Genomic DNA, 10,832 nt, shown 5'->3' with positions numbered 1-10,832 from the left:
CTGGTTCAGCTCTCCAGCCTGCGTAGTTCAGTCTCCTGCAGCCCGTTCAGAAGGAAACACTTACAGGTCTGAACCGCTCCCCCATCTCTCTCTACCAGCTCACCCTTTTTAAAAAAAAAAAAAAAAAAAAAAACGCGTGCCAAGGAAAAGCTTTTGTGCTCATCAGGAACAGCAAGGCACATGCTGTACTCTGGGTCACAGTGAGGTCATGGGAAAGTGAAAGGGTATCCCATGATTCCCTCTGTGGAGAGGGATATTACGATTACCCCCATTGTCATACAATACGTAAAACAAGGGATCGGGGGGTGGGACAGCTGTTGCTCTGTGCATGTACGCCTTTCGGAAGGGCAAGGCGTGATGGAGTGAAGTTAGGAGCACTACTGCTGGCGGAGCGCAGTGGGAAAGTGATTAACTGGCCTCCTCTCTCTGGCATCTTATGCAGGAGAAAGTGGCCTGCATTCCTTGGGGTGCCATGTTCCCGCTGTTTGTGAAGGTAAAACACAGGTCCTGACAATGCCGTGGCCTGTCAAGACCCACATGGCACTATGAGGGGCAGATCTTTCTTGGAGAGGTCAAGCTTGGACACTCTCCCTATGTGCATATACTCCAGGGTACTATCTGTGGTTGGCTCTTTTCCATACAGTATGTCTGCGACCTCAGAGGTTCACACCCATGCAGAGCGACACACTGAAGCTCATGCATGAGAAATTCCTTATTCTGCTTGAGGGGTTTTAACAGGTGGGAGCATTTGGTGGCAGGGGTAGCACAGAGTGGGGGTGAAGGAGGTCCAATCAGTATTGTGTTTTCTTTATATGAGCTTGACCACATACCCGAAGCTTGCGGTTGGCTGCAAGCCGCACTCCGATAACATACAGGATGTTCTGGGATCACTGATAACGCACTACTCCATAAGCATTTTTGTTCTAGGGACGCATGGAAAAGCAACACACACGGCTGCCGGCCTGGCTTTGGTGTAGGATTACTTTATTACCTAGGCTTTAGTGGACAGTGTTTTTATCAATATACGCTCAGTGAGCACTTTATTAGGTATTTGTTAGACTTACTTTTAAGACGTCTACTGCTGTAGCCTATCCACTTAGAGTTATGATGCGTTGTGTGTTCAGAGATGCTCTTCTGCATACCACTGTTGTAATGTGTGGTTATTTGTGCTACTGTCACCTTCCTGTCAACTTGTCTCTCGTTAACAAGGCGTTTCTTTCTGCAGAACTGCTGCTCACTGGATTTCTTTTTGTTTTTTGCACCATTCTCTGCAAACTCTACAGACTAGTGTGCGTGAAAATCCCAGGAGATACTCAAACCGCCCTCTCTGCCACCAACAACTATTCCAACTATGGTCAAAGTCACTGAGATAAATTTTTTCCCATATTCTGATGGTTGATGTGAACATTAACTGACCCGTATCTACATGCTTGTATGCATTGCACTGCTGCCACACAATAGGCTGATTAGATAATCGCATGAATAAGTAGATGTAATAAAGTGAAAATGTTCCTAATGAAGTGCTCCGTGAGTGTAAACATTGGAGCAGTGACACAATTTCTGCTGTTTTGGCTCTGTTCTCTTGCACATTGAAATAAAACAATGAATACGAGGGCTAAAGTGCAGCCTGAGAGACAACAGAGTCCAAATGTAAATTCCACATCTGGAATCAAATTCTTAGCTACATGAAGTTGGCCATTTCAGTTCATTTTTTGCAGTGTGGAGTACAGATCCAAAAAAAATAAAAAAATAAAGTTGTGTCACTGTCCAAATACTTATGCAATTAACTGTAACTGATTTTTTTCAACAAGGCAACAGTTCTGTTTCTTCTCTGGGACAGTTACTTACAACATTTTACTGTTAATATTTTGCATTCATATCAGCACTTTCCTCTCAGTCTGTCTAAACACACATGTGTCTTCACAGGAATAAGTGACAAGTTTGAGCTTGAAAAAGAGCTTCTTTCTCCAGTCTGATATGTTGCTGTTCCTCTTTGGACTGAGTGAGACACTATTCTGATCACCACACCAGGAAGGCTGATGTCACCTGGAGACAAGTGCTTAAGAAATGATGATCACAATGACCACAATAAAAGTAGGTTTATTTTCCTAAAATTTCCAAAGGTTATAAATGTGATTCATGATAATCTTTTTTGGTTCTATAAATATTATGATAAATTCCTTATAACAACAAAGTTATATCAAATATATTACATATTTATTACAAAAATATACAAAGCAGAAATTATCATACTGTGACAAGCAAGTTAAATTAGACTTATTGACAGGCTGTACATACACTTTTTCCAGAGCAACCTCTTATATGTTTGAACTTATACACATCATCAGCAGTAGAAACAGACCAAGAAATGCCTGAATACCTGTGTCTAAAACAGCATGGAGCACATGAACCTCCTTTGCGAATGTTGGTAAAAAAAACTGTGATCTAATATAGATCTAAAATGAGTAAAACCATTCAATAAACGTATGAAACATCAGTTCAAAGACACCGACCAAGTTCTCCGTGACATACAGCCCAACACACAGCCTGGGGGAGCCATCCTTCCACTGCTCTGTATCGAAATGGCACAAAATGTCAGCCAGCTTGCCTGCTTTTCCGAATAGTTCTACTGCACTTGTGCACCTTTTAGAAGGTAACCAACATTCAACAAAGAATCGGGGTCAGTTTTTTCATCTCTGACGTACAATTCATATTAATGTCCCCTCACTGGGTCATGTTTGTACCTTGGAATTGTCATCTAAAAGTGTAAGGGGCTTACCTTTGAGGGTAGTACCCCAGTGACAAGCCGTTGTACCCCTATTGGTACAGTTTCTGCGCATTGTTTCTGACAGTGCATACAGGAATTAAACTAGCTGTCATCAAGCATGTCAAAACTACATGTCCAACCAGTTTATTTTACATTAAATGATAACACTTAAAGTACTGACAGTATTAAGAGGATAATCCCACATGACTTCCCACATTGAGACAGATGTGCTTCGCTGTGTTAGGAGAACAGATTCCCTTCACTGTTATCAACACACCACCCTGTGGGGAGCTCTCAATCTGTCCTCTCTGCTTCTCCTAACACCTGCCACAGCTGGATCATCTCTTTGATTTTCCCTGATTCATATATTTCCTTTTGTAAAAGGAGGAAAGTCAGCAAGCCTGCGAATGAGAGTGAGATACAACAGCAGAACGAGGGCATAGATGCAAAAAGAACTAAAGGTAACTAAAGTGCTCAGAGACTGGCATTCTTATTGTTTTCCCTCTCACTCTGTCATTTTTTGTATATTAGTGTGCGCATAATGAGATTTGTGATTAGACAGCTCTCCACTGCTCTGTTATTACATTTATGATCCTAAGTACCATTCATGGAATCATCGACACAAAAAAAAAGAAAAGGTTTCTGACATTAAACATCTGAAAGATGTGTGCTACAGAGTTGATCTGCTCAATACTTTTATATATTTTGTAATATATGGTTTATGCCCAGTGCTAGCCCATGGGCTATGCGTTAGGAGAGGATAGTAGATCAGCTTTAAGTGTCCTCAGGCCATTTTTATAAAGCCTTTCACAGTAGGAGTGGTGATCTACTGTAGGGTCAGTTTTCCCTTGTCCATAGCTAACCCTTACCGCCTTAAAGGCAAAACTGACCCCAGGTCAGTACTCCCACTCTAAAATACACCTGTTTGTAATGTTTGTTATTCTGACAATTGTAATAAGCATCACTAACCAGCTGCTGATTCCTACCACATGTGCTCCTCATATTAAATTAGTTTAATGGAAAGTAGCAGCTTAAAAACAATCTTTGATCTATTTTCTGTCATCAAAGTTATTGAACATCACCCAGTCCCTTATTATGATTAAAAGGTAGAAACCTGACCTTAAACACAGTTAAGTGATCCTTTGTGAAATTGATTAAATTAATTGATTGAAAAATTAGAGTCGCACACTCACTCCTTTGCTTATGTTTAATACCAATGTTTCAGCAAGATGTGCCTTTGTGCCTGTATTAAACGCAAGGAAAAACCTGAGTGTGCAACTCTCTTATTTTGTTTAGTTATCACTCCGTTAATGGGCACCTCACAAACCTCTGGGTGTGTGCCATTCTGTGTGTATATACTTGTTAAAAAATCACCAATGAGTTCAGGACAGTTGTGAGAGCCTTTTCTTGCTCAAAGAACACCACAGCTGTGTATCCCCTGAGGCTTGACATATTAGCTTAAACATTTTCATATTATAATGTACACTACTTATCAAAATTACTCATCATATATCTATACTAAATGATTTTCATATTTAGTATTATCATTATGACTATCGCCTTAAAGTGTGTGCCACTTGTGGCCTATCATTGCTCAGAGTTACTATCGGACTATGCTGACCAATCATGGTTCAGGCTCGACGTTAATATCTTAATGCCCAGTGAACTTCTTCCACCCCCTGTAGGAGTGATTGTTCATATAGTATGCAGCTGAATATACAACATTACACCACACACATCTGTATATATGTGTGTTTAAGTGTGAGTGTGCATGTACTGTATATCTCGCCATGTATATTAACTCTAATTTAAACTGATAATCAAATATACAAAAGATTAATTCACTGATGGTGACAACAACAAAGTGACAAAGCGAAAATATATAAAAATATAAGAATCTATTTTGCCTGAGTGTTGCATCTATAAACAAACATATCTATACTCTTATGAGCAGGGTGAAACCTGATGGCACATAATTATACTTCAGTGATAAAATAATTTTTCCTTTGACCTTCATTTTTGTCTTGTAATTGGTCTGTGTGCGTGTGTGTGTGCGTGCATACATGAGTGTGCGTATCTGTGTGTGTGTGATTAGTTCTGTTCTGATGACGCTTCTGCTCCCCCGCTGGCCTCTGCATTGGCATGCTGTTGCATGTAAGTGTCCAGCAGGTCCATAGAGTTTCTGTGCTGAACTGCGATGGTGAAGGCGACGGGTTTCAAGGTCAGGCCGTACTGGAAATCCAAGCTGAGCGGCTGGGCCGGGTTGGCCGTGAACAGGCACTGGTGGATGAGCAGGGTGGTGTAGAGGAAGAGCTGCATCTTGGACAGGTCCTCCCCGATGCAGCGCCTCTTCCCCAGCGAGAAGATGAGCACGCTGCTGGTCAGGTCTTTGTCCAGGGCCCCGCTTTCGTCCAGGAACCTGCTGGGGTTGAAGACCTCCGGTTGTACCCACTTGTCGGGGCTGTGGTTGACGGACCACTGGTTGATGAAGACCACGGTGTCCTTGGGGATACGGTAGCCCTGGATGGAGGTGTCGGTAGTGGTGGAGTGAGGGATGGTCAAGGGGACGAAGCTGGTGAACCGCATGACCTCGTACACGAAGGCCATGACGTAGGGCAGCCGGGGCTGGTCCTCGATGCTGGGCAGCCGGCTGCTGTCCACCACCTTGTCCACCTCCTCTCGAAGTTGCTTCTGGATGTCTGGAAACCTGTGGAGATAAAGCCTAAACATGGTGAGGCAGGTGAAGGCTGGGGTCTCTCTGATGGTTAGTAGGGGTTAGTTCCAAAGGGAAAATCGCTTTGTTTCTTAGCCTGCTGGTATACTCTGAGACACCCCCTCAATCATGTCAGCAGGGACCACTGCTGTTCAGCCATCACTTCCTCTCACTACAAAACTTCTTGAAAGACTTGATGATGACGGCATCACCTTTGAAAAGCAGAAGAAATAGTGTGTGTGGGCATGTATGTGTGTGTGGGTGTGTGTGTGTGTGTGTGTGTGTGTGTGTGTGCGTGTAATGATTCATGGGGCTCCAAGCTGGATGAGGCTCAACTATGTTTGGATTAATAGCATGGGATATTATCAATGTCATGAATATTTGTAAGGGACCCAGTGCCATATTTCCTGATGGGGCCCATTGCTGTGTGTGCTTGGAGGGAGTGGAGGTGGGGGTGGGGAAGGGCAGCCTCTGTCGAGCATGCCATTCCTGGATACTTTCCGTAATGTTGCTATAACAATATGATGACATCATCTTGGCTTTCATTTTCACAATGACAGATCATTGCCAAGATGACTACCTGTTCACACTGAGCTGTAATCCAGAGAGGGAACAGTCAATATGAGTTAATCCTGTCCGTAAAGTGACGCAGGGCAGTCTTAACAAGCAAAACAAAACTACCCGCTATCAAATGTCCACACCTGTCCGACGGCTAAAGTAGCCTACATTAGACTTTGCTGTGGAACACATTCTGTAAAATGAAACACTGAAAATTTACGGCCATTCAGTCACGCTAGACTCACCATTCACTTAGAGTCTTGAGCAGGGGTGTCTTAAAAGGGCTGCTACTCCGATTTAACCTTTTCGGATAAGATTAGACAGCCCTGGTCTAGAGAGTGTCGAGCACTATAAGAAATAAACAGCTGTCACGGTGACCATACTGGCTCATTATCACAATAAATCATATGTACTCTGCGTTGAACTCATTCAGATTTACAGTTTAAATGTTTCAGCTGAGAGGAAGCTTGGCAATGTAAGGAGAGCCCTGTTGGTATAAATCTCTCCAACACTTTGGTTGTACCTAGTACCTTTGTTAAAACCAACTAATTTTAAACCGCATATCGAAAAAATACCATAAGTACCAAAATCATACTTGGGGGAAGCATTATTCCCAGCAAGTAAAAAACGCTTACTGATACAGGCATCGATTAGGGGAGACCGGGGCACAAACCAACGCAGCATGTTGAAACATGGGGATTTTGCATAGTTGCATTTGTGCAAGAATGATTGGTTTGTTTTCACTTATGTATTTGAATATGAGGAGTTTGAAGAGTTATAAGAAAATCTGTGTTTTAGCACCCTGAAAGTAATGTATTTTCACAAATGTTTTTTAAGATTAGCTGATGAACACCACAGGCCCCAAATATGTGTAACTTAAATCACTGTCTTGTAGGTTATAAATGATAGTTTTGGCACATTTCACTAGCAAGGAGAGACTGTGAGCCATGCAGGAGTACAACTAGCACAGCCAGGGAACGTTGGGACAACCTTTGATTGATTAAAACAAAGCATTTTCCAGTCTGTCTTCCAACATTTCTGCCACTGTTTCAACGTAATATAATAATAATAATAATTAATGTGTGTGTAAATAGCAAATTATTAATAATAATAATTTGCTATTTAGCTGATGCTTTTATCCAAAGCGACTTGCTATTGATTAGACTAAGCAGGGGACAATCCTCCCTGGAGAAATGCAGGGTTAAGGGCCTTGCTCAAGGGCTGAACAGCTGTGCAGATCTCATCGTGACTACAATGGGGCTTGAACCACCAACCTTCTGGTTGACCACTTGGCTACAGGCTCAACTTGTCCCAGAGCTGTTTCCACTTGCCCCATAGTTGGGGGATGTTGAAACAGGTTAACTTTCGCTACTTTTTATTGAACTGTCATCACCAGGAATGTCCTAGAACTGTACCAATCGTCTATAGTCATAGCAAAGACATGTATCCTATTTCTGGATTAAAAATATTTGCGCTAATATGTGTACATCTTTTTTAATTAAGCGAAAAGTGTTTGTTTGTTCCCTGGCCTCCCCTATTTTATTAGCCTTCTCACTGTCCAACCACCCCCTCCCCATAAATAATACTGATAATAATTAATCTTGCATAATTAAAATGTAATGTAGTCGATGAAACTTTTTGACGGGCACCTTTCATGTTTAAGAAAAACACGCTTAAAAAGTTCCGCTTCCTTTCTGTGTCACGGTGTTTTTATAAACAACTGAACCATGGTTCTGTCAGCGCCTGGCCTCCTGTTCTCGAGCTGTGTTATGTAACGTCTTCGAGCACGTTGGCACGCGCACTGACAACCGACGTTTATGATTAAGAACAAACGCCCCTCGCAGTAAAGAACCTCTTTCCTCTGCACATAAAAATCAGCTCGGGTTAGAAGACCGTTTACGCAATCCTACTTCAACACAAAGAATGCACGAGACTGCAGATATCATATTTAATACCCCCTTCATTTCATCCCCTCCCAGAAACACACCCACATCCTGTTGTACACCTTCATCTCGAATATAAACTATGACATGTGGCTTGCCTCCACGCAAGCTCTATGAGAAGAATTTGTATCCTAAATTAGATAACAGGTTACAACTTTATCAAAAAAGTAAAATCCCTAAGGCCAATAAGGACACGAGAATGCACGAGAATTTAAAACGTAATATGCTGCACATAACTCGCATATAATGGTATTTATGTTTGCGTTTACTCAAAACTTTAGCCTGCTTATTTTGTTCGTCTGCGTATCATTAGTACCGTGTGAGCAAGCACGCTGATACACCTGCTTCCAGTGACCTGTGGTTTCAACATTATTCCACACATTATTCGCGTTGATTTGCATCCTAATTCTCTCTTATTCATTCGAAGTCATTGCAAGAAAAGTTTAACCAGATTGAACAAGTCTACATTTATTTTTGGGAGCATATATGGACCTCTCGGTTAATCCTACTTAACCTCTCAACATGTAAAGATACTAAGAAGTAGTCACATAATGCATTTTCTTAATTTTAATTGAAAAACAAAGGACTTACCTTACAAGTATCAGAATTATCCACTGCAGAGCAGTTGACAGTGTATCTTGGCTCGCCCCAAATATGTCGCCAACCGTGGGTGGCACGTATTCTTTGTCCAAGAACACTCCCGCAGAATTGGTTAAACCATGGTCAAGCGCCAGAATGAATGCATCAGTCATGTCTCTTACAGTGCGTGACTGAACTGTTTTTCGGTGCTCAGCGACTTTTTGACTGATAAATTCGTAGAATTCCCGGTTGAGAACTTTAAAGTTTTCAAAGATGGTTTTAATTGGATTTGGGAAATACTGGAGCCAAGGCATGACGTCCACGATGCTTCCAGCACCAACTGTTTTGGTAAATTGGTCATTTCTACCGACCAGTGCCTGGAATTCAGCGTCATTGTAGGAGTACCTCTTCCCAAAACACACAGCGCTCATTATGTTTGCAGTGGATACTGTCAGATACTTATGCGGTTGAAAATATTTGTTCTCATTTGTCATTTTCATGAAAAGGTGCAGCAGCTCTCTGCCTTCGCACAGCACGTGAGATTCGAACACTTTCTTAGTCTGCACATTGCCTGTTGAGAATGTACGGACAGTTGTTTGGGCAATTTTTCGATGTGCCTTCCACCAATCGCTGTAGTTTCCAAAAGCCATGCTCTTGCCGTTGGAGACAAATTGAAAAGAGGTGAAATCGGGTCTTCCTGCGAAATCGGCTCCCTTTTTGACGAGGGCCGTTTTGATCGCATCGCCATTGAGCACCACAACTGTCCGGCTGCCAAGCTTAATTTGAAGGACCTCGCCATATTTCTCCGCCATGCGACTGAAGTAGAAATGCGGTGCGCTACCCATTTGAACAGCATTCCCAATGACTGGCCAGGGAAACGGACCCGGCGGCCCGTCAGCGTTCCTCCATCGCTGGATCCAGAGCCACAGGTGCACGGCCACCAACAAAGACACTGACGCCAGTAGCAGACCCCGCGGCGATGATCGACACATCTCCTCCATCACCTGCAGAATCTCCATCCTCCTTCCTGTCAAACCCGAAATGAAAATGTTACAAATATTGAATTCGGATAGCCTACGCTCAAATAATATTGCACATTGTAGGCTATACACTGATTGTGCGAGTTGCTACAAAACGAGTTAAAAGGATGGTGTAAAGGAAAATAAACAACCGATTGGCAAACCACTTAAGTATAATTAATATACAAGTTTCCTGCATTTGCTAAATTAGGCAATACAAATGTAGTGAGTAAAATACAAATCCAAGCAAATGCAATTGAGATGGTTAATAATAACCATTTCATTGTACCTGTGGATAAATCTGCACCAGGTGTTCCACTCCAGATGACGACCAAACGTTGTCCGTAATTTCTTGAGAAAGCACGAGAAATTTTTCAGGTCTCAATGCAGTCGGGGATCATTGGTCGTTTATCTAATACGAAAATCTATATTTTCTCTCTTACCGAACAGCTGCGGTCCCAGCAACCAGCTAATGTAGACAAGCGGTTACATTTCAGGGAGGTCGCGAGGGATCCAAAAACAGAATTGCGCTGGTGTTCTGTTTAACGGATTCGATTACGTATAATGCGGGCTAATGTCAAATTCGAAATTTTCGCAAACACAGTCATAATGTTTCAAAATTAGTTCGGACGGTGTAAATTCATTCAGGAAAAAAAAATAGCCTTAATATGCTCTCAGGTAATTTATGCAACCCGAGATTATTATGGGTTCCCCAGCCGCCGCTTTGACTTCGCTCAAACTACTTGAGACCCTCCGAATATATAGCTTTGTTAATCCCAAATCAAATGATTTATCATGAACGGTACACTGACGTCCGACTCGTCAGCGTCCGACTCGTGGTTTGTTGCGTTGGTTGATTTTTTTTTTTCTTTCCTCGCAAAATGATCTCGCTCTCTCTCTCTCTCTCTCTCTCTCTCTCTCTCTCTCTCTCTCTCTCTCTCTCTCTCTCTCGCTCGCTCTATCTCCTCTCTCTCTCTCTCTCTCTCTCTCTCTCTCTCTCTCTCTCTCTCTCTCTCTCTCACACACACACACACACACACACACACACACACACAAACACACACACACACAAACAGAGGACGCACATGCGCGCGGACGCCCAATATGCACTGCAGTAGATTGCGGATTGTAGTAGGCTAAAAGTTTTCTACCCGCTGCCTGTATGGTTAGTGCGTAGTCAGCAGTACACGAGTTCATGTCGGGGGGCTGCGTTACATTTCCTGCTGGTCGCTTAGCTCCAGCTAAAATAACAG

At 42.5% G+C, this 10,832-nt stretch overlaps 1 protein-coding gene across 2 annotated transcripts; it reads right to left on the bottom strand.

Moving 5' to 3' along the window:
• Nucleotides 1-2,084: 2,084 nt before the first annotated feature.
• On the bottom strand, nucleotides 2,085-10,479 carry LOC133118316 (cytochrome P450 1B1). Of its 2 annotated transcripts, XM_061228196.1 has the most exons (4): nucleotides 10,023-10,479; nucleotides 9,869-9,930; nucleotides 8,578-9,587; nucleotides 2,085-5,474 (listed from the first exon to the last, which is right to left on the bottom strand). In XM_061228196.1, the coding sequence occupies exons 3-4, from the start codon at nucleotides 9,577-9,579 to the stop codon at nucleotides 4,704-4,706; spliced, it is 1,773 nt and encodes a 590-aa protein (XP_061084180.1). In that variant the 5' UTR covers nucleotides 9,580-9,587; nucleotides 9,869-9,930; nucleotides 10,023-10,479; the 3' UTR covers nucleotides 2,085-4,703. The 2 variants fall into 2 exon arrangements, with proteins under 2 accessions (XP_061084180.1, XP_061084181.1); XM_061228197.1 differs by having other exon boundaries at nucleotides 4,721-5,474; nucleotides 8,573-9,587; nucleotides 9,869-10,479.
• Nucleotides 10,480-10,832: the final 353 nt, after the last annotated feature.

Source organism: Conger conger, chromosome 18 (genome assembly GCF_963514075.1).
Source record: "Conger conger chromosome 18, fConCon1.1, whole genome shotgun sequence".
NCBI classification, from domain to species: Eukaryota; Metazoa; Chordata; class Actinopteri; order Anguilliformes; family Congridae; genus Conger; species Conger conger.
Note: the sequence above shows the minus strand (reverse complement) of the source record. Positions and strands in the feature narration are given on the sequence as shown.